This window comes from Suillus paluster (genome assembly GCF_016628075.1).
Source record: "Suillus paluster strain FC165 chromosome Unknown EDB91scaffold_2, whole genome shotgun sequence".
NCBI classification, from domain to species: Eukaryota; Fungi; Basidiomycota; class Agaricomycetes; order Boletales; family Suillaceae; genus Suillus; species Suillus paluster.
Window position 1 is genome coordinate 333,775 of NW_024537562.1, and position 20,132 is coordinate 353,906.

The 20,132-nt window shown below is 48.8% G+C and overlaps 10 protein-coding genes across 10 annotated transcripts; 3 read left to right on the plus strand and 7 right to left on the minus strand.

Annotated features, from left to right (window-relative positions):
- Positions 1-11: 11 nt before the first annotated feature.
- On the minus strand, positions 12-4,097 carry EDB91DRAFT_255420 (uncharacterized protein). Its single transcript, XM_041326611.1, has 11 exons — positions 3,703-4,097; positions 3,517-3,649; positions 3,340-3,461; positions 3,114-3,236; positions 2,933-3,059; positions 2,710-2,880; positions 2,176-2,654; positions 1,715-2,118; positions 1,590-1,663; positions 892-1,539; positions 12-836 (listed from the first exon to the last, which is right to left on the minus strand). The coding sequence occupies exons 1-11, from the start codon at positions 3,888-3,890 to the stop codon at positions 177-179; spliced, it is 3,129 nt and encodes a 1,042-aa protein (XP_041183540.1). The 5' UTR covers positions 3,891-4,097; the 3' UTR covers positions 12-176.
- Positions 4,098-5,083: 986 nt separating this feature from the next.
- On the plus strand, positions 5,084-6,072 carry EDB91DRAFT_1095764 (subunit common to RNA polymerase I). The gene is made up of 4 exons (XM_041316959.1): positions 5,084-5,242; positions 5,296-5,314; positions 5,371-5,642; positions 5,701-6,072. Exons 1-4 carry the CDS (start codon positions 5,181-5,183, stop codon positions 5,858-5,860), a joined length of 513 nt encoding a protein of 170 aa, XP_041183541.1. The 5' UTR covers positions 5,084-5,180; the 3' UTR covers positions 5,861-6,072.
- On the minus strand, positions 5,919-7,791 carry EDB91DRAFT_255381 (DHS-like NAD/FAD-binding domain-containing protein). Its single transcript, XM_041326610.1, has 4 exons — positions 7,583-7,791; positions 7,054-7,529; positions 6,508-7,005; positions 5,919-6,453 (listed from the first exon to the last, which is right to left on the minus strand). Exons 2-4 carry the CDS (start codon positions 7,511-7,513, stop codon positions 6,044-6,046), a joined length of 1,368 nt encoding a protein of 455 aa, XP_041183542.1. The 5' UTR covers positions 7,514-7,529; positions 7,583-7,791; the 3' UTR covers positions 5,919-6,043.
- A 55-nt stretch (positions 7,792-7,846) lies between these two features.
- EDB91DRAFT_1095767 (ribonuclease T2) lies at positions 7,847-9,539 on the minus strand. The gene is made up of 7 exons (XM_041316960.1): positions 9,428-9,539; positions 8,899-9,361; positions 8,687-8,838; positions 8,579-8,634; positions 8,387-8,529; positions 8,177-8,330; positions 7,847-8,125 (listed from the first exon to the last, which is right to left on the minus strand). Exons 2-7 carry the CDS (start codon positions 9,183-9,185, stop codon positions 8,012-8,014), a joined length of 906 nt encoding a protein of 301 aa, XP_041183543.1. The 5' UTR covers positions 9,186-9,361; positions 9,428-9,539; the 3' UTR covers positions 7,847-8,011.
- Positions 9,540-9,725: 186 nt separating this feature from the next.
- EDB91DRAFT_1233667 (Rad51-domain-containing protein) lies at positions 9,726-11,781 on the minus strand (the record flags this gene model as incomplete). The annotated part of the gene is made up of 14 exons (XM_041321122.1): positions 9,726-9,826; positions 9,926-10,030; positions 10,311-10,389; positions 10,439-10,498; positions 10,549-10,574; positions 10,627-10,710; positions 10,777-10,798; positions 10,844-10,938; positions 11,070-11,166; positions 11,218-11,238; positions 11,297-11,329; positions 11,392-11,457; positions 11,506-11,538; positions 11,695-11,781. The coding sequence occupies 14 exons, from the start codon at positions 11,779-11,781 to the stop codon at positions 9,726-9,728; spliced, it is 909 nt and encodes a 302-aa protein (XP_041183544.1).
- Positions 11,782-11,910: 129 nt separating this feature from the next.
- EDB91DRAFT_255543 (Fructosamine/Ketosamine-3-kinase) lies at positions 11,911-13,213 on the minus strand. The gene is made up of 5 exons (XM_041326613.1): positions 12,650-13,213; positions 12,537-12,600; positions 12,410-12,492; positions 12,202-12,355; positions 11,911-12,151 (listed from the first exon to the last, which is right to left on the minus strand). The coding sequence occupies exons 1-5, from the start codon at positions 13,177-13,179 to the stop codon at positions 12,041-12,043; spliced, it is 942 nt and encodes a 313-aa protein (XP_041183545.1). The 5' UTR covers positions 13,180-13,213; the 3' UTR covers positions 11,911-12,040.
- A 521-nt stretch (positions 13,214-13,734) lies between these two features.
- Positions 13,735-14,842, minus strand: EDB91DRAFT_1076915 (uncharacterized protein; the record flags this gene model as incomplete). The annotated part of the gene is made up of 3 exons (XM_041314901.1): positions 13,735-14,360; positions 14,420-14,633; positions 14,696-14,842. The coding sequence occupies 3 exons, from the start codon at positions 14,840-14,842 to the stop codon at positions 13,735-13,737; spliced, it is 987 nt and encodes a 328-aa protein (XP_041183546.1).
- A 354-nt stretch (positions 14,843-15,196) lies between these two features.
- Positions 15,197-15,642, plus strand: EDB91DRAFT_1242069 (uncharacterized protein; the record flags this gene model as incomplete). Its single annotated transcript, XM_041322151.1, has 2 exons — positions 15,197-15,546; positions 15,594-15,642. The coding sequence occupies 2 exons, from the start codon at positions 15,197-15,199 to the stop codon at positions 15,640-15,642; spliced, it is 399 nt and encodes a 132-aa protein (XP_041183547.1).
- Positions 15,643-15,861: 219 nt separating this feature from the next.
- EDB91DRAFT_1095797 (uncharacterized protein) lies at positions 15,862-18,784 on the minus strand. The gene is made up of 7 exons (XM_041316961.1): positions 18,635-18,784; positions 17,919-18,577; positions 17,674-17,871; positions 17,110-17,622; positions 16,328-17,062; positions 16,201-16,277; positions 15,862-16,149 (listed from the first exon to the last, which is right to left on the minus strand). The coding sequence occupies exons 2-7, from the start codon at positions 18,504-18,506 to the stop codon at positions 16,131-16,133; spliced, it is 2,130 nt and encodes a 709-aa protein (XP_041183548.1). The 5' UTR covers positions 18,507-18,577; positions 18,635-18,784; the 3' UTR covers positions 15,862-16,130.
- A 545-nt stretch (positions 18,785-19,329) lies between these two features.
- EDB91DRAFT_255872 (uncharacterized protein) lies at positions 19,330-20,111 on the plus strand. The gene is made up of 2 exons (XM_041326614.1): positions 19,330-19,336; positions 19,394-20,111. Exon 2 carries the CDS (start codon positions 19,500-19,502, stop codon positions 20,022-20,024), a length of 525 nt encoding a protein of 174 aa, XP_041183549.1. The 5' UTR covers positions 19,330-19,336; positions 19,394-19,499; the 3' UTR covers positions 20,025-20,111.
- Positions 20,112-20,132: the final 21 nt, after the last annotated feature.

Below are 20,132 nucleotides of genomic sequence, written 5' to 3' on the forward strand. Positions count from 1 at the left end.
CGAAATCTATGGATGAATGAATGTCGTTTTAGTTGTCTAGCTGGGTGAAAAAGATGGTGGGTAAAGGAGACGAAAAAAGTATGTATATATTAGGATAATTGGCTTGAAGAAAGGAAGATAGAACGAAAATGCTTGTGTACAGAGAAGTCTAACTTGAGAAATGTCAGCTGATGTAATCACTGGCTACCCCAATGGTTCCATTCGGGACCACTCTGCACGTCTCGTTGGGAGCTGGTGAAGTGGGCAGGTCCCGGAGGGGGGCGAACGTTCATCACTGGTGCATTTGGCGGAAACGATCCGCGAGGGTAACGCCCAGGGTGTCCGCGACCTCCATTCTTGAAATTGGACTGATTATCCCTGCGATGGTGGCGCCGAGGAGGCATATTGTGCTGCTCAAACATCGGGAGCATAGGTGCACTACCGGAACCTAGAGGGACATTTAATGGGGCTTGCATGTGCTGGTTCATGCCGAATGAGGGATTAGGCATCCAACCGTGTGGACCCATCACCGGAAAAGGTCCTGGGGTTGGGTGCTGGATCCCTGGTGGTACTGGCATGCCAGGGGTGAACGCAGGCGGAAGATACGACCTCCATGAATTAGGAGGGTGAGCTGGGGGCGGGGCGAGGGCAGCCTCTGCGGAGGTCGAAGCTTGTTCACCTTGAGCGCCGGACATGTATTGGTTCAGAGCGTCTGGAGGGTAAACAGGGACAAGAATGCCCTGATCTCCGTGAATGAACCCCGTAGGTATGAGTGGCGCTTGGGTTGCGACGGGGGTCTGTCCCTGGCCTTGCTCTCGCACAGGTGTTCTAGCAGGATACGGATATGGAATGAATGGCTTGAACAGCACGTCAGCGTTGCGGCATGAGGAGCCTGAGATATAACAAACGTACAGCATACATGCCTGGGGGAACGAACGGAGCAGGTGTTCCTGAAGGTGTTCCACGAGCATCAGCTCCACTAGTCGACGAAAACGCTTGGCTCATTGGTAGCGGAAGAGGATATCCAGGGTACGTCCCCATATACTGCATTTGATAGGGAGGGAAACCAGCTACCCATCCTTGAGGATGATAGTACCCCATGGTGGGTATTGGATAGGCAACATGTTGGGAAGAGGCAGATGTCACTGAAGTCTGTGATGCAGAAGGTGTAACGGAAGCGGATTGAGGCGAGACAGTGTCATCTAAATTGACAGTCTGTTCGTCATCCGCAACTGAAGAGGAAGATTGTTGAGGTGTAGAGGGAACATCAACCTTTTCTTCTGACTGCTCGACGTCGAGCGGCGAAGCTTTTGCGGCTGTCTCGTGGACGATGCTCAACTCTTGCAGTCTATCTTGCAGGGCGATCGCAGTTGGTTGTCGAAGATTATGATCCACACGGAAATCGTCACTGGAGACGAGGGACGGTTCTGAGTCATGGCGGACGATGCTCCCCTCGAAATTTCGCCCGCGGTTACGGTTGGATCTCCAATTCGTGCGTTGCGGAGGGTTCCAGTCACGGAGTTGGACACGTATTGGGCGTCCGTCAACGATCCGGTTGTGCTTTGCAAATGGATTAGTCCGGGAATCGGAGCGGAGATGTTAGAGCGAACCTCTTCACTAACGGCACGGGCGGGAGAATCCTTGTTGCTGAACTTGACAAAGGCAAACGCGGAACGCTTGTTGACTGGAAAGATAATTATCGCTGAGGGGAGGATGTACAATAGTCGAACCTTACCTGGCCGGATGACTTTGACGTTCTCCACACCGCCATACCTTGAGAACAAGTTACGAACGCGTTCTTCGTCCCAGGCGTTCGGACCGTACATCTCCAATCCTCCAACGAAGATGGTAGTAGGATCCAATGGACCTGGGCGCTTTTCATCCCATTGCAAGACATTCTTTGTGACGAGCTCAGGTAGAGAGCAGGTCTGAAAGTCACCTAAGTAGCTTCCGGTGGTAGGAGTGCGAGGTATCAAAGACCCTGGAGTTTTCGGGGTCATAGGCGAGGTTCCAAACTCGGGGGTCGGAGGAATGCCAACGTCAAGGTCGTAGAATTCCTCCTGGTGAACCAGTGTATTGAAATGCGCTGGAGAGCTCGCAACGTCCGACACACCCATCATTGAAGGCAAGGGCGTCACGCTGTCAGAGTAAGCTGTGCTCAGTTAAAATTCGCTGCCAAGGAAAATAATAACTAGCCTCGGATTTTCGTCGGCAGCCTCCATTCGGTCGCTCCAATAGTTCCTCGTTTCTCGTTCACGGACTGTCTCAGTGATGGGCGGAAAGTGTTTTTCGGGCAAGTCCACACCTGATGGCCTGTGGCTCAAGGACAGAGCTCGAGGACGTTTTGGTGTCGTCCCTTTCGTATCCAACGCGACATTCTGCGACGACCAGGTCATATCGCACAACGCAGTAGACGCTCGGTTCAAATTACGCGAGATGTCGCCGAGGCTGACCGACGATGAAGTCGGTTCCATGCCAGGATGATAGGCAACAAGTGAATCTGCGGATGAAACCCGGTTTAGAAATGGGAACCGCGATGGGGCCATATGCGCAAAGCTAGTAACATGGTGCTGGATAGTATGTACAGGCTGCGCGCCATAGTATGGCATTGACTGACGTGGGTGAGCTGGATGGTGAGCCCATGTCACGGTCAGGTGAGGGACTCGACGCAGAGTCTAGCAGCTGCGTGTCAGCATATATGACTATAATTGAGTAGCCCCGTAAACTCACCATCAGAGCGCCAACGGAGTCATCGCGATGGCGCCATTTGATCTCCCAGCACCCCGTCTCCATTTCTACAGAGCGGGGTGCATCGTGGGGAGCTTGCTGAACACCTGACTCGACTTCGTGAGGGACAAAATGTTCGATGCCCCCGAAAATAGCTGATATCTTCCTCAGAGTCTAGGGCAAAGTTAGAACCCACGGTCCCAATCACAAGCTAGGCTAAGAGTACTTCGGCGTTGTAAAGCAGGGGGTAAAAATACGCTCCAGATTCATCTGCTTCCCGATCGTCGAGAGGCAGAAGGCCTTCATGCTCCGCTGCCGCACGCGCATCCGAGTTGTACAAGATCGACAGGTGCCTGGTGATATACTTTCGTCAAAGAGAATGATGGCCACCGAAGAATAAAATTTACCGGGAACCGGGAACCCTAGAAATTTTCATCGCCCAAGGCAAGTCAAGATCAATAGGCTTACTGTCTCGAAGGTCGCCAAAGCCCGATTTGGTGTCTGACGAAGGCGCAAACTGTCGTGGAGTACTAGAAACCGTGTCAGAAGTAGGAATACTGACCATAAGTGCATGTATGCGCATATTTAAGCGCATATATGCACCTGTGGGAACGCGTCTCCGTTAAAACTCACCGGTAGGATATGAGTAGCGTTCTCAAGGCTCGCGCGGGCTCATAGCGTAAGTAACGCCCCATAAACTGTTTAGGGACCGACGAATGCAAATTTGTAATTAGCATCGCTGCTGTCTCGGCATCCTGGTGAGAGTGCAGCATCGGAAAATATTCAGAACATTGATCAGCGAAGACGGACCTGACACTGGATGAATGCGCAGGTACCACCCTTTGAGTCACGAACGACCTTGATGGTCTGTGCCTCTGGATGATCAGAAAGGTGCTCAGAGAGCATACGAGTTAGCTCCAAATGGTCAATATTAGTTGGTAGACTTAAAAAAATGTATGATGAGCATGAGAGAAATATTGTGTCTAAATAACGTACCTTCCGATGAAAATGCTAGCATCTTGAACGATCCTGTCTGCAGACTTCTTAGAGTCGTCACATGCCTCATTTGTGGTCAGGGGACCGTCTTGAGGGGTGACATTAGCGTCTTCTGTGGGGGAGAGAGGAGCGGAGAGTAATGAGTCAAAACGAGTACCCCAAGATCGCGCCTGGGTATGCTGTGGCATGTCTATAGAATGGAATAAATAGTACTTGTTAGTGATGGTAGAGGTTATAGGTTAAGAAATATTGACGAGGTCCAAAACATAGACACAAACAACGGCTCGCGTGGGCAGTCTACCTAAACCGCTCTATGATGTCAAAACACCAACGTTTTGTCAGAACGTTGACCAAATTTCGCGGCTCCACGGAGAGTGAATAACAAAAAAATAATTGAGAATTAGGTCTTCCTTTCCACCCCGCGGCCGCTGTGCATGGAACCTAGGTGAGTAACGAGATGGAACCAAGGATCCTTTCTGATTGGCTTACATTGAATTTTGAATCTACAGAAGCATGCCTAGAAGGAACGAAAATCAAACTACATCTAGACTCAATCTAGACTTGCGTGAAAGACGAGTCCAAGCTCGGACAAGGCATATGTGACGCCTACTTAAGATGAAGCAAGCTCCATCTCAGGGGACGCGATAATCATCCATCGATCAGATCAGCGACCGGAACAGTGCGAGGACAAGATCTGTCATATTCGTACACAAATGAGAGTTCGTGGACTATCTGGGAAGCTTACCCCAGGGGACTCAAGACTGCCGCGAAACTTGGATTTTGTATCATTGGAGTACCTGTCAATGTGATGTATTGCACCGATGACTATTTTATCGCAAGCAGAGACTGCACTCTGCGACTGCGACAGGCAAAACATAGTATTAATGGATGTCGGACCGTCAGTAACAGGGAAGCTGGAAACTCATTTATCAGAATCGCGCCATAGAACCAATCAAGATAAGCGCACCATTCCAAGTTCAAGAAGAAATGGTGATAAGAGACGAGCGAAGCGCCCGGTGTTCATTGATTGACGCCAGATAGTGTATTCGAAGCAATCATCACTGTGACTATGGAGACATATATGTGGCTCTCGTAGCGGAAAACTCAATGAAAATGAAAGCTGAAGTGCTGCGCAACCTCCTGGGTATGGACACTAAGCCTGCAGATAATGATCGTAAGGAGACGTCTGAAAAACCTACTGTGAGACTCAGTAGTACAAGTGATCGATCACACGTGCACGAAGAATTCAATCAAAATCCAGGTTCCTCGAACCTCCGAAACATGTCACTCTCGCAGGTGGCCAGAAGGTAAAATGACGTTTAACAAAGTTTCGACGACCAACGAAGTTTGGAAGAAAGAAGGCATCGATTATGTAAGCCTGTCCTGCTTCTGCATGACTTCGTCCAGAAATTTGTGTCCTTCACCTTAGGTGTATCTCTACCGACCTGCTTCGTTCACCACCTTAGACTTAGTTCAGGATGTCCGACGATGGCTATGGCGGAGGTGGCGGTGGCGATGATTACGACTACGACGGTCCCGGGTATGTTTTGATTCCAAAGTCATGGACAAGGAACTTCTGACTTGTCATTCTAGTTTCAACGATGGTGCCTTCGTGCGTACCTGGCGAATCATATCATGCGATCAAACTTTTGACACTGTGATATTTAGGATGAAGGTTATGATCTACTCGCACAAGAACAGGAAGGTGAACAGGTGGAAGGGGAAGAAGCCAATGGTGAAGTCTCGCACGTCAATGGGATCAATGGGGCAGACCATGATCAGGAGATGGTAAACGGAGAGGAAAGCGTGCAACCTCAGCAAGCGCCACCAAATGTAGGCATGCAAGGCGAGAGGCAGCCTAACAAAGTCAGAGTAACGACACCTTACTTGACCAAGTACGAACGAGCACGAATATTGGGGACGAGAGCGCTTCAGATCAGGTGAGAGGTCTTGTGCATCTTGCATGCATTTCATCTTATGCAAGCATTCCATCGCAAGCATGAACGCCCCAGTACTTGTCCCCTTGGATGGCGAGACAGATGCTCTGCAAATCGCAATCAAGGAGCTCTCGCAACGAAAAATTCCTCTCATTATCCGACGCTATCTACCCGACGGAAGTTTTGAGGATTGGAGTGTCTCCGAGCTGATTAGCGAATGACACATTGCCTTGTTGAATCCTCTTGCATTTTTACCGGGCTTTCGCCCCGGTTGTTGTCTTGTCTTGTTTTACTATCATCTACCTCAATACTTACACGACCTTTGCAACATGCAAAGTACCACCGGAAGTATATCAACAATGCAGAGGTATATCATACACTAATGTACAGCCGGCTGTGTAATACTACGGTTTCTTCACGATCTCCACCCACACATCCACCCTTGGTTTGGCAATGCTTCGAGACTGGGGCTTGGAGACGACCGATGTGCTTGCCCGTCGTACCTTTACTTTCGAAGGTTCGAGTTCACCCATCACCAGGTCGTCTCCTCCCGCATTCTTGGTCACATTTGTCGCGTCTGCAAATAACTTGCACTTGTCCGACATATCCAACCTATCCATACCATCCGCGATTTTGGCAATGTCGCGTCTCTTTCGCGGGCTCGACTCCACGTCTGAATAATGTGACGTAGACTGTCGCCGCTTGCTTGGCGATGACGGAGCGCTGACGGGTTTTTTTGATGGCGAAGTTAGTTGTGAGAATAATGGATCTTCTAGCGGCACATTCTCGACGTTCGGATTGCGCTTTGGTGCAGCTATCGAATTAAAATCAGCGCTGCATCGAAAGCGGAAGTCGAGTCTACTCTTACCTTTGCCCTTCATTTTGGTAGCGGCGTTTTTGACGACTTTGAACCCACTGCACTCGTCAGTTTTATCAAGCGTCTGTTGTATCTCCCAGTCTGATGGCCGCATCTTCTTCCAGTCTTCTAAGACCTTCTCGACCCATTCATCAGTCTCCCCTGCGACATGGTAATCGATAACGTCAGACCACTCGCTGCCAGGTGGAGTCTTATTCACGAAAACGACTTTTCCCTGCCATATCTTTTGTTTTTTGGGAGTACCATTAGGTGTTGTTCCAGTCCCAGTGGCGTGCACGACCTTGGCAAAGTCCTTAACGAGCTTTTTGAGACCGTGAACCTTGAGTGAAGTGCCCATGATAATGAGCATATCGGGCTTGCGGGCGATGTCTGACGTTTGGATTGTGCCTATATCGTCCCCAAGAGGATGTGGTTCGTCGTAAAGTACGATGGCTGGACGAAGAGTTCCGATTTTGAGAGCACGTGCAGAACGAGCAACTCGTGCTTCCGCTACCAGAGACTCAGCTCAGCGCAAAATGGACCTGAGAGCTGACTTACATCGCGAGGTGCATTCTGGGCAATCTGGAGCTTTACCGTTCTCGAATGCGTACAGATGTTCTTCGGTGCAAGACATTTCGGCAGAGCAGAAAGTGCACCGCACGCGGTGGATGTCACCGTGCAGCTGGACGTTCCGTACTTCCTTGACTTTCAGCTTCGACTTCTTCTTCCCACTTGTCTTCACCTGTTGACTGGAACTCCCACGCAGCCCCACCCGCTCTTCTAGACCATCGATGTTCTGCGTGTACGACCGTACTAGTTTTTGCTTCGCGTCCAGGGTTTGAATGAATCGGTGTGTGGCAGCAGGAGTGGCGGCGTCGATGGAGCGTTTGAGCTGTGATATAAAAGTATAGAAGACAGATATTGACGTGGAGTCACGGAACAGAGACGCGTCGAATAGATCACGCCCTTTGAGGACGACTGTCGGGGTACCGCTGCTTGACCAGTGCATAAAGACCATCCGAAGACCGAAAGTCCTAGGCAGAGAGATCGATGAGCCACCCATCTGCTACGCGTGCAAAGGACTCACCGGAATGCCACATGAACATGAAATGCCTGCTCCGGTGACAACGACTATCTTTTTGGATTTGGCTACTGCCAAAGAAATGTCAGAGAAGGGCCCTGCGTGTGCTAGGCTCTCCGGACACGTTATCAAGTCGTAGCGAAATCGTCATTAATGGGTGTGGTAAAGGGTTGGCGGTGGTCGGAAGTCAGGATTAAATAATATTGCCAATGGGATGGACCGACAACCTTCCGTGAACTCAACTGAAAATTCAGGGTCAACACCATTTTGGGCTAATATTTGTTGTCATATATTTGTTAACGTGTCGCGTCGCGTCTGTCACGTGACAACGCGTCCTTAACGCCATCGAGGTATCACTATACCATAGAGTAGACATAGCATCACGGGAGACTCTCATCCCAGGTTTGAATTCTACGTACAGTACTCTACATTTACTTAATACGAAACAACCCGCTCGGACGTCGGAGTCCGCTCATAATACCAGATACCAATTTCTGCGCAACTCGACGGAGTGGTGGAATTTAGGGTTTTGAAATGCCCGTATTGCTCCTATGTCAGGGTTAAATAAATCAGGGCACGATCATTATCAACACAACGTACTGTGCCCAGGACATGGTGGAAGTACCAGACCTCGTCCAAGATAGTGCCATTGCTATAACAGCCAAGATAAGGAACAGCGCCAGTCTGGGAGTAAAGGGCATTCGTGATCTGGGAGAGGGTGTATGTCGTTGTATTGGAAGGAAGAATTCCTGCACTATTGTCGCCAAAGCTCGTCAGTAGTACTTGACGGACTACAATGAATAAACTTACGCGGCGAGTATATTGTAGGTAGGATACATCTGGAAGACCTTTGTGACGGTCTCATAAAAGTTGACTACTTCCTGATATTCCTTGTAGCCAGGCTCATAACAAGCAACGTCAAATGTGGATGTGCAAGTGGCATGCTTTGAGAACTGGTCGCAGCTCGTCAAGAGGCCCTCCAGATAAGTGGTATTGGCTCACCTCGTGAGCCCAAAAGTCCTCGTTAGGCGAGCCCTGGTTCACCCAAAATGTATCCACTGCAAAGAATGTTGGACTTGACATATTGTCATGCAGTTTTCGTTCACATACTGTACTCCAGCAAGTCGAACCGACCGAACTCCTCGATAAATGTTCTAACGGTCGGTCCTTCGTAAGGAGGGACAGGCGTCCCATCTGGCAAGGTTGACGGTGACGGTTGAGGATCATACTGCCTGCTAAGGTCGCAGTACTGATCGTACGAGCTGTGCAGGGGGAAAGGGATTGGTCAGTAATCATAAAATTTACAAAAAAAAACGTCCTACCCGTCGCAATTATCTGGCCACAAGCCGTGAATTCCCCAGCTGCCTTGTGGAAGCAGCTGGCCCTGATGCTCAAGACCCGTATATGTGTCCCAGTACTGCGTCTGTAGCACGAGCCCGCCCTGTACGACATTGCAGCATGAATCCGTCAAGACAGTTGTGTTCTCGCATGAATACTGCACTGGGAGGCCGACACATGCCGTGATGTTCGGATATGTGGACGGCAGGGAGAGGAATTCGGCCTGAACTATAGCTACAATGGCTGTAAGACTGACAAGGAACAACTTCATATTGAAGAGAATGCGTTCGAGAGAGGTGCCATCTTGCTGGCATTTATACCTGTGACCTCTGCCTGCTCACCAAAATACCGACACGAACGTGCTTATCAAGAAGTTGGACCACATGCAACTGTCGCAGGAGTGCATGGATGTGGCAAACGTGCAGCATTGTGGGGATCACACGGCTTCTACAAGGCCCGGAAGTACGTTAACCAACATTCAAAGCTGTGCTCGGAGTTGCAAACAACGAATACCTATGAGCGAGGTTTCCTCCACTTGTTGTCTGCATATCGGTTGGCACTTGAGCGAAAATAAATTGAGCGTCGACTGTACTTGTGTCCTGACGACTAGCAACCTAGTGCTTGCGGCGACCTAACGAAAAGTTCAAATTTGGTTTGAATATTGGATTCTAGCAGGTTATCTGCAGCAACACATGCAATATGAGAGTACAAAGCAGATCAAAACATCGTTCATCTGAGGATCGACTAATAGGTCCAGAGTCGAGCAAAAGTCCAAGAGCAGCTAGTGAGCGCGAAGAAACATCACACCGATTCACACATCGGTCCATCCGCCTTCGTCCAGCTTGTATGAGGCCTCGCTTTCAGGGCGGTCGGGACTATCCACCAGCTTCGCGACACGTTCTTCAGCCCGTCCTGGAAGTTAGGTGAACAGTATTAGTACGCGGTATTCGTTTTCGGCCTCAGACCCTCTCCGGATAACACCGTAACCTGCGGGAAGTGTCAATCACTTGCCTTTGCGAAGGAACATCCGAGTAGCTGAGGAGTGCGATAAAATATGTCCGCCGATGGGCTTGAGAGCTCCGCCAGCCACGAACGTCATCGTTGCTCCAGGGTCAGCTGCGCCAAGACGATGAACTTCTATACCGAAGTGCAACCAGTAGAATAAATACATTGCACTTGGTTGGTGATCAAAACGGCAATCTGCAAGAGACGTTGGTCTGGTAAAATAGTTTGACAAGGAGCATCTAACATTGAATTCTTCAGAAAGCTTAGTGAGCTTCGACAACACCTAATGCGAAAGGATCGCGTCAAACAAATATGAACGGAAGACATTGTGCCCACTTGTGCGAGCTACACTGCAGTAAGCCTTAACACCCGACGACGCAAGCTTAAAGACCTGCCTTCTGTTGCCTTTCACTGAGTTCGCCACGACCAGAAAAATCTACGCGAAAGAGGGCCATAATGGAGTCCACGATCTAATTACTGAGTGAGCAACTTTTCCGTGATGGACATTGCAAGACCTACTAAAAGACGGAAGTCCTTGTCCTCCGCAAAACGCATGGAACACTCGCTGATGAGCTCCATCTGTAACACTTATTAGTGATGGGATTACGACAATAGAGAAGGGGAGCAACCTGGTGTTCACTATTGAAGGCACGCGCTGCGAGTGCGGTGTCTCGATAATGGGTCGTATACACAAGTCAAAAAAATACCGTAAAGAATATTCTCGAGCGCCATATTCCCATCTACACCAAATCGCTCAGCGATGGATCTGATGCGGTCCGGCCGGAATGTTCCTGATAAGACAAGAGAACGTTGGTGATAAGTAAGTTGTCACTCATAAAACAACACAACCACCGCACCCTCGGTATCGATATATGCGACCTGTTGTTCTTAGTCGACTTGATTGCAGAAGCAAAACTTACTCACCTTGCCGGAAGCTCCACCCATCTCTTGAGGGAGTTGAGTGACAACAGACATCGTGTGGGCCAGTTGTGTTTTCCCAGTGCGAAATTCGCCATAAACTAGTTTTAAATAATGAATGCTGAAGACGAAAATTTGGCGGGGGTAACTACCTTCAGAAATCGATTGTGACATTATCCCGCCTACAAACCATAGTAAGCATATTCTCTGCCGTGACGTATCAAATACTCACCACCCAAAATCGTGTCTACTGACTTGCTTCCAGTACTGATGGTAAGGACGCGTTTTCGTCGATCCTGGACTTCAATACCAGTTGCAAAGGAAGACCCCTTTGGAAAAATTGTCAGCATTACATGGCAATAATGACGGTTGATGACCACCGTGATCTTCTGTGCTGCCTCCTGTTTAATATCTCGGGTTAAGAGCCGAGAACTGTCACTAATATGAATATATGCGCACCTTAATCTTCTCAACCTTCGCTTCCGACATACCCTACATAAGAAAAAATCAAATTCGCTGAGCCCCTGAAAATATTATAGTAGAATTATGCGAACCTTGATTTTCAGTAGCTGACGACGCGTGGTCATCACTACACCAGACACAGTATTGATGGAGGCACTCTAGAGCCTCCATAAGCCCAGTAAAATGCGCATATACTGGGTGATTACCTTGAGTTTTAAGATGTCTTGTACGTTTATGCCCTACAGAGGTTGATCACGAACATACATTATTCGCGTGGAAAATACCTACGTGTTGCTGCAATTCATCTACATTATCAAAGAACGACGTCTAACGTGCCACGTCGCGTCGCGTACGCGTGAGCCCACATGGACATTATTGGCAGCAGGAAATCTCACCTCTTCGATTTCTTCACCACCTGGACTGCACGGTCGGCTGGGAGGAGGCATGCTTCCTTCCGGTGCAGCTTGTCGACGAGGGGGCATGGCTGTAGGATGGTAGAATGAAGGATGCTTGCGAGCGAAGACTGCGTGTCGGTCGGGTAACAAGTAGAAATTCGAAGGGAGGAGCCAAAACGTTTATAGGCAACTGGTTGGCACAGCCACCACTATTAAACGATGCCACAGCTACAGGACATCTTAGGGCTGTGGGCTATGTGTACATATAGATCTACAGCGTTGGAATTCGTAGTCGTCGAGAAATTGTCACGAAGATACAATGTTCCATCGACCACTGGTTGGCTTGCTATATATGATAAGTAGTTCTCGGTTGTGTTAAGGCTCGTGTATTATCGATACACGAGCAAGCCCCAAGAAGTGTATTCATCTTGCGCAGAGCACTTCCTGCATATGAACTCTTCATTAAAGTCAGATTATAATTCAACAAGCAAGATAAGTCAAACATACTCCAAACAGGACGGTGTGGTTTAGATAATGGTACAGCTCGTAAAGGTCCGCTCTGAGCTCGTACTGATCCACAGGTTTGGTCTTGGGCAGATGTTCATGGTACTTTTCAAAAAAGCTACGTGGAAATCCGCCAAAGATACGAGCAATAGCTAGACTAATATATGTTAAGATAAAACTGCGGTTACTCTGGCTTTGCTGAGGTACTCACTCAGCTTCATTGTGGCCGTAGTAAGATGATGGATCAAAGATAACAGGTTGACCTGATGAATCATCTATGCCTACATTACCGCTCTGCTATTATCAGCAAAGAAATGAATGCTCAACAAAATGCTCACCCATAGGTCGCCATGCAATAGCACCGGCTCAATCTCGAGGGGTCGAAGTAAGTATGGGATCACTCTGGACAGCTGCAGTAGCTGACTCTCGTCACAAGTTATCATACACTTACTTGGACCTCACATGTTCCCCTTTGGTGCAAAGTTCTGAAAACCTGCCTTTATCGTGGAGCTTGACGAGGAGGCCCCCAATCATGGCGCTGTAGCATCCTTCCCAGGTTTGATGCCAGCCGTTGTCTTGTCGCGTTGCTCCACAGAAGGTGGGCACATGAAATCCAAACCCCATGGTGCTCTTGTACACGTGCAGCTCCGTAGCCAGCCTCGTCCCAAGCTTCTCCCCTGCTTCAAAGTTTGAAGCGAGACTCGTGATATTCCGATATTCCGACAGGAAATAGGGCCGTTCATATTGCGCAGCAGAATAATCTGGACTGGCTGCGGCGAACACCCGAGGAGCCAGTCCTGGTGCAGCATTGTGTATGGCTCCGAGTGACTCTGCCTCTCCCACGAACTGCTCTCGTTCACTGAGCGAGCCTACTTTGGCAAAGTACTTCGTCCCCAGTGACGACTCTATTATCGGAAGATTGAATGTAAACTGGGCATGTGGTTCAATTTGTTGAAGGTAAGGGAGAAATATCTTGTCCATTATGTGGTATCGAAACCACAATGCATTAATGACGAGTGCCTGGTTGGCGCTTGATACTCGGATACTTCCGAATCAATGACACACGAGGTTCAGAAGACCACAAAGTTATTTCCACTTTTCGACGTCCCACTATATCGACGTACACTTTTCAATGAGCATTCCGGAATTTCGTACTAGTAGCTGCGGCAACTCGGTGAGGGACAGCGACGGGACCTTCAAAAACTTGCACTCCAAGGCAACTCCAAGGTGGCATTCTATTTGTTGGAGCCGTCGCCTTATCACGAACCCGAAGCATACTTATATATAGGACAGGAAAATAAATATCGCATCGCCTCCCTGTGAGCTCCTGATAAAACTTCATTGACCCCTGACTGCGTTGCGAGCACGTCGGACCAGCGACCAGTACTCTCGAGTCTCCAGACTCCAGTACTTATGAACGTTCTGGCCTGGCGATCGAGATGCCGGCATCGAAATAGGTGGCAATCAATCAATCATTTCCCAACACTCATTTTGCACTACCGAAATATAGATGAGAATAATTTTGACTCTGGATTTCTAAGAGTGTGACGACTTGAGCATTTGCTCGGCTTCTTTGTACCTTTTTCGAGTTCCTTCGATGACGGTATCGTCAATTGCCCAACCCTCACCGTTTCCGTTTGGTCCACTCTCTAATCCTTTTCTATATCCAGCGGCAGTCAATGCATTTCTGACATACTGCTTGTCAAAGCTTGGCTGGCCTTTGCCAGGTTCATATTGGTCTCGGGGCCAGTATCGTGACGAGTCAGGCGTAAGGACTTCGTCCACAAGGATGAGCTCGTCTTGCCCACCAGAAGCAGAGGGAACAAGACCGAATTCAAACTTCGTGTCAGCGAGGATGAGTCCACATGATTCTGCGTATTCAGTAGCGGCCGTGTAGAGCTGCAAAGAGGCAGTTTGGATACGGTCGAATAGATCTTGTCCAATGAGTTGAGCAGCTGATATAGTGGGCATGAGTGACTTTAAAGAAGCTTTCCCAACAACGGTACCTTTTTCAGGCGAGATATTCTCGTCATGAGCGCCTTGCTCAGCCTTTGTGGATGGAGTGAAGATCGGTGTGGGGAACTTCTGGGATTCTTCCATCTTCGCTGGTATAGGAATACTGCATACCGTTTGCGACTTCTGGTACTCTGCCCAGGCGGATCCTGTTCACGAAGTCATCCCAAGGGCTCCAGAAAGTTGTGCAAAGGATGAATCAGCTAACCAGTGATGTACCCCCTGACGATTGCTTCCATTGGCACTATTCTCGCCTTTCTTACAAGCATAGTGCGGCCCTCGAGTTGCTCGCGGTATTGCCGGACTTCTTCCGGCATCTCATCGATGTTGACGGTGACCAGATGGTTAGGAATGATATCCTTCAGCTTCTCGAACCAAAATAGCGAGATGCTTGTGAGGAGTTTACCCTTGTCTGGGATACCCTAGAAACATAAGGACAGAGCCACATGAGATTAGGCAGGAGTAACTTCAGAGATCCACGGACACTGTTCAGGATAACATCGTACACCGATATCCGGTCGGTTGCGACAAACAATAGATGATCAGGCGACGAAGTTGCATAGACATCGCGGACCTTTCCTCTTGAAAGTAGATGGAGGTCTGGCAAATCCGTTTGCAGTAACGCTGTCATCGCGGGAGGAAGAGGAAGAGATTAGCTCTGATTAGATCGGATTCCAACCCACTGAAGTGAATGGTTACAGGCGTAATATTCGAAGTAATCTATGTAAGCCTAGGTGAGTTGACACTGAGATTTTATTCCTATCATCTATGGTTGCTATTATTCCCGCTACCTTTGGTGTTTCTGGGTTTTTAATCGGGTCCATCTCTGCATGGCAGTCACAATGAAAGGAGCAATTACCTGGTGAGACAATCGAATGAGTCTACCATTTCAAATTCAACCTTCGGGTCCGAAACATAGGAGAGGACCAACAGTACTTACGGTCAGAGAATTAGCTCGAGAAAACACAAAATCCGATTGCGCACTATGTCTGACGAGAGAACCGTCATCGTCTGTCTCTGCTCAAATGATGAACCCAACGGCTTCCTCGACATCAAAATCAAAGATGTCGAGACCGGCGGATGTCAAGTCTTAACATCAAACTACTACTTCAGAGATGTTGCTGACCTCACCGAACGCAGAGTGACGGTCGGTGGAGAGGGAGCTCAGCCACCAACCCAGATTCTCCTACTATTCGATAAGAAAATGCATCGAAATGGGACAGAAGAATGCCCATACCTGGCACTGAAATTGATCCATGACGAGAACATAGATGGTGAGAAAGTGACAGATCTGCGGACAGCAGAATTTATGGATGTGGTGAGAGCCATAGATCAGTGAGGAAGCTTCACATGGCCATCATCATACACTAACAAAGTAACAGAGTCATGCGAGAGGTTCCCCGGTATATCGAACCCATCGGAGAGGAGTAAGCGGGTAGTTGTCTAGCAGAAGCGGCTATACATAAATCACTAGAACTTGAGTGGGCGAAGCGTACGGAAATAGTGTAGGATATGTTAAGGGAAGAGGGTTGGATTAGCAGACTCGTTCACCGGTCGATTGCTATGTGGTACTGCTGCGATCACATCGAATCCAACACCCGGAAACAATGTCACCTTTTGAATTCAATCTCTCATCCGGTGGCATGAGAAGATCACGATCAAAATCGGCAATGGTGCTCACGAAAAACGACCCGTTCCACAAGAAGCCCATACAAAAGTTTGTAGAGTCCTGCTGGATGTTGCTTCCCCAAAGAACAGATGATATCAACTTTGGTCTGACTCGAAATCAGCTGCGGCCATGACGATCGTAATATTTGAAGTGATCGTGTATTCTATGTGAGCCTGAGTGAGTTGTGTCTATTCCTATGATTGCTATTATGCTACAGGGGTCCGCGGAAATATCTTTTGTAGACTCCACGTCATACAGTCGGGACAAGCCTATGATCATCATCAGTACTTGTACGCACTGCCAAGGATCAGGACACCAACCAGTCATATTTGACCAAGTCATCAACGTCAAGGAATGCCACAGAGGCCATTTGCCGAGCCTCTACCCACATCCATACCTGTCTCGAGGATAAGAATTTGTAAAGAAACGACAACATTCAGGGTGTACCTTCAATAGCGCTCCAAAGTTTCCTGAGGGTAATTGTGTCATCGACTCTTGAGTTGTCATCTGCCGTCCTAGCTGTCGCAGAATCGGCAACGCGCTCTTGAAAAGATCTAAACTGGGATCCAGCTGTCGCCCAATGCCTTCCAAGAGTAGTATTGAGATAACCGTATTGATGAAATCCGCCTCCATCTTGACATGGTGCTGCCGCACAGCCGTTAGAACATCGGTCAAAATGTCTGAAATCTTGATCTGCCCAAGTGAGAACGTTTTGCGCTTGATGCTCAGAACGATGTGTTGCATCTTCAGCGCAAACGTCTCAGTGTCGATCGCAAGCTCGGGAGTCCGGCAACGTTCGACCATCAACTGACCGGCTCGGTAGCCATCAAACTCAGCAACAGCCCTGAAAAGATCCAGGAAGTTCTTGCGGTTTGTCGCGATAAGCGTTGTCACGAGACCAGCATCGATGAAGACGATTTCAGGGATATAACCCTGCTCCGATGAAATCTTGAGTTCCTTTTGCCACTCCTCAGGGGAATGTCTGAGGGAGCGCAGTCGAGCTACTATTTCATCAGATTCCAGCGGGCGCTCGACGAGAGGTTTAGGAGCGCCCTTTTGCGGGAAAAATGAGGAGTACAAGCTCATAAGGAGGTCACGGGTGGTCGGAGGCTTTGTAAATTTGATCATGATGTTGCCCGGGTGCAGATCAGAGTGCACGAAGTTGTCCAGCAGTAGCATGTTCTGCAGGACAATGAGCAACTGAAAGCTACTGGAGAGAGTTCACGGACCAAGAAAGCATCCAATCCGACGGTGGCCAGCTGATCATCAAATGGCCCACCTCCGTTTTTCAGAAAGTATTCCATGCGCAGAGCATTCTCGTATTCCTCGACAAGTAAGTCGGCAGTCGAAAACGTCTTCAAAGGACGGGGAAAGGACACAGGTACATTTCTCGGAGCAAAGTTGTTCTCAAATGTCAGGAGGTTCTCCGCCTCAATTCTGAGGTCGAGTTGCTGACGCATCATTTCGCCAAAGATGTTAACCTCCTCTGGGAGGGATAACCACTGCATGCCAGGGAAAAGGGTAATGACGCGCGCGAAGAATGACATGATGGATAGGTCATGTGCAATGTCCTTTGCGACACGAGGATGCAGGACTTTGATGGCGACAGATGCAGTAGGTACTGAAGGTGGAGGGTCTTGCAAGATAACGGGGGCAAGTGAACCTGCTGGTGATTTGGTTTGCCGTTTGGGGCCAAGGTAAGAGGGAGGTATAAGGTCATGCTTTAGAGTTGCACGGTAGACCTATGGGCAACGAGTCTGTTAGTAGCCCACAGAAGCCCACGCCGGACCCACCTGTGCGATGGCGCCGACTCCTATCGGATTCTCATCAAAGACTTCGAACACCTCATCGAATGGCCGTTCGAGAGCTCTTTCAATAACCTCCTTGGTATGCTTCAGAGAATGAGGCTTGCCGCGTGAGTGCAAGGCGCCCATTTTCTCGCAAAGTAATGACGGGAAGAGGTCAGCACGCGATGCCGCCCATTGAGCAAGCTAAATAGTCAGATAGTTGAATGGAAAAGACGGTATAAGATAGGTACCTTGATGAACGTTGGCCCAGCGGTCTGCATTCTCCTGACAAGAAATCCATACCACCAAACGGCACCCCACTTGTCACCCCTATATATACGCTCAGGCTTGCCCACCAAAAGCATAGGCATGGTAATGATAACAGGTATGAACAAATAGAAGAGATGTACGAATCTCCGCGCCGTCAACAGAGGTTCCCAGAAGTGTTCCCGTAACAGAGATAATATCCGCGAAGAAATAGGCATATGAGGTTCCGCTGGTGATCCTATTATATGGTCTCTTGCTGGTACCGGTAAGTTGTGTTCTGTGCACGGAATAAGGGTCGGCGAGGAAAAGATGGAAGGTAGGTGGAGCTGTTGGCTAGGGTAGAGGTAAAGTGCGACACCACCAGTTACAGGAATGAGCCATGCAAAATTGTGCCACAGACGTGTGGATGATCTGTTGCTTTTGAAAGATTGTAAATTAGAAGGAGCAGTATGCTGTGATCGCTGGAAAGCATGGCGGACGGTCAACCCAGAATCACGGCCGATACTTGGGCGGTAAGATAGCACCAGCAGCCGTAGTTGCACAGGAAGTGCGTGTATACGCTGAGACTGCATTTCCTGTGGTGAGACCTAGTACTAGTGTACTCCTACACGTGTGTTAGAGTCGCCGAGTCGCCGACACTGTTCTGCAGAGCAAATTGGTAACTCGGTGATATTATCGGAGTGAACGCGAACAAACTTACCGTCGACTGGAAGATTAAGTCACACAAACCAGATATTAGTGCTATGCACTCAAGGAATGTACAGATGCTGACGGTTCTAGATGACCTGCGTAATGGCCTAGTCTTGGCCAGGTCGAACGGCCCCGCCATTCGACGTCGCGGCTGCCGACTCCCACCCGAATTGGAAAACATTCGATCACACGTGATTGGCATGTCTTTTGAGTATGGTCACCACAATATTGATAGTAAGTACTGGGTCTTGTTCACAGAGTACAAACCCAAGATAAAGCGCTATACGTTTGTACGATCATAGTTGTGAATTTTCTTTAGAGTCTCGATTAATTGTTGTGTTGAGCCAATGCCAATCGGATCATTCCTTTGTGACATCGCCCACGTGACCGGGAATGTGATGGTGATCTGAGTCTTTGCCGGGCCACTAGCACCCCCTCCATGCTACTATAAGATTAAGTACTACCTGCACTGGTACTGCACTTGCCAGTGCACCGAATCACCCCCTTCGAAATTTGTACTCAAACACCATTAAGGGTTCTAAACCTTTCTACGAGATTAGCACGGAACCTGGACCTGTACGCAGTAACCCCAATTCGCCTGCTCAGTGCTCACAGAATTGCTTCATTCCTGTAGCCAGGCACGCGCTCCAAGCTACTTCTAGGTTCAGGTTCTTAGTTATTTATTAGTTTGCTCACTCATTTTCATCTGGTTGTGAGTCGACTTGTTCTCTCCCAACTAACACTCGAATTACTAATTTCATTTCTCAAGCGACAATATTATTATATCGCGTCTTCTCCTTCATATACGAAGTAATAAGGTTCCCCAACCTTCGCGTTGCTTTACTCATACATAATTCGAAGGAGCGGGATTTACCATGGTCAAACCAACGAAAACACCCAAAGGTCAACCGGCGCGCAAGCACAAGAAGCGGCGTCTCTCCGACAAAGCCCACTTCGCTCGTCTCATGAAGGAAGCAACGGATGTTGCCCCTGAAGAAGTTACCTCTACATCATCCTCGTCTGCCGCATCTACTTCAACCGCCCCAACTGCTCCCGCCCCCAACTACTCTAATATCCTCCTCATTGAGAAATTCCAGGATGCCCTCGACACACGGACCGCTGTATGCCGCCGCCTCGAGGTCCTCGTGCGGAGTTCAACTTTGTATACTCCCTCAGCACAAGCTCGCTTGATCAAGTGCTTACGAGACGACTACATCCGGGGGGACAGAACGAGGAAAGTCATTGACAATCTGCGACATTCCGATTTCATCAGTGCTGCAACCACAAGTCAGGAGGCAGAGTTTATCACGAAAGAGGTTGTAGAGAGCACGAGACTGTTTTTTGAGGGAAGTAAGGAATTGCAGGAAATAGGTGATCAAATTGCAGCACAGTTTTCGTAGTAGATTTCCGTCTCAAGCGCTACGTCCTTGGGTTTGTGCGCTATCTTTCTTAGCAGCTGACGCGTTCTGTATGTTTCATGCTCGTTTGATGTCACTTTGCACCGAAGT

Bases quoted from the DNA above. Each gene is read 5' to 3' on its own strand.
- EDB91DRAFT_255420 (XM_041326611.1), bottom strand. From the start codon at position 3,890: ATGCCACAGCATACCCAGGCGCGATCTTGGGGTACTCGTTTTGACTCA. The intron at 3,237-3,339 runs GTGAGTTTTAAC...CACGGTTTCTAG, and splicing joins ACGCTACTCATATCCTACCG to TACTCCACGACAGTTTGCGC. The intron at 2,881-2,932 runs GTACTCTTAGCC...ACTTTGCCCTAG, and splicing joins CCCTGCTTTACAACGCCGAA to ACTCTGAGGAAGATATCAGC.
- EDB91DRAFT_1095764 (XM_041316959.1), top strand. From the start codon at position 5,181: ATGTCCGACGATGGCTATGGCGGAGGTGGCGGTGGCGATGATTACGAC. The intron at 5,643-5,700 runs GTGAGAGGTCTT...TTCCATCGCAAG, and splicing joins ACGAGAGCGCTTCAGATCAG to CATGAACGCCCCAGTACTTG.
- EDB91DRAFT_255381 (XM_041326610.1), bottom strand. From the start codon at position 7,513: ATGGTCTTTATGCACTGGTCAAGCAGCGGTACCCCGACAGTCGTCCTC. The intron at 7,006-7,053 runs GTAAGTCAGCTC...AGTCTCTGGTAG, and splicing joins CCCAGAATGCACCTCGCGAT to CGGAAGCACGAGTTGCTCGT. The intron at 6,454-6,507 runs GTAAGAGTAGAC...TTAATTCGATAG, and splicing joins TACCAAAATGAAGGGCAAAG to CTGCACCAAAGCGCAATCCG.
- EDB91DRAFT_1095767 (XM_041316960.1), bottom strand. From the start codon at position 9,185: ATGAAGTTGTTCCTTGTCAGTCTTACAGCCATTGTAGCTATAGTTCAG. The intron at 8,839-8,898 runs GTAGGACGTTTT...CCCCCTGCACAG, and splicing joins TGGCCAGATAATTGCGACGG to CTCGTACGATCAGTACTGCG. The intron at 8,530-8,578 runs GTGAGCCAATAC...AGCTGCGACCAG, and splicing joins AGGACTTTTGGGCTCACGAG to TTCTCAAAGCATGCCACTTG.
- EDB91DRAFT_255543 (XM_041326613.1), bottom strand. From the start codon at position 13,179: ATGGACAAGATATTTCTCCCTTACCTTCAACAAATTGAACCACATGCC. The intron at 12,356-12,409 runs GTGAGTACCTCA...AACATATATTAG, and splicing joins TACGGCCACAATGAAGCTGA to TCTAGCTATTGCTCGTATCT. The intron at 12,152-12,201 runs GTATGTTTGACT...ACTTTAATGAAG, and splicing joins ACCACACCGTCCTGTTTGGA to AGTTCATATGCAGGAAGTGC.
- EDB91DRAFT_1095797 (XM_041316961.1), bottom strand. From the start codon at position 18,506: ATGCAGTCTCAGCGTATACACGCACTTCCTGTGCAACTACGGCTGCTG. The intron at 17,872-17,918 runs GTACCTATCTTA...CTGACTATTTAG, and splicing joins CTGGGCCAACGTTCATCAAG to CTTGCTCAATGGGCGGCATC. The intron at 17,063-17,109 runs GTCCGTGAACTC...ATTGTCCTGCAG, and splicing joins TCGGATTGGATGCTTTCTTG to AACATGCTACTGCTGGACAA.
- EDB91DRAFT_255872 (XM_041326614.1), top strand. From the start codon at position 19,500: ATGGTCAAACCAACGAAAACACCCAAAGGTCAACCGGCGCGCAAGCAC.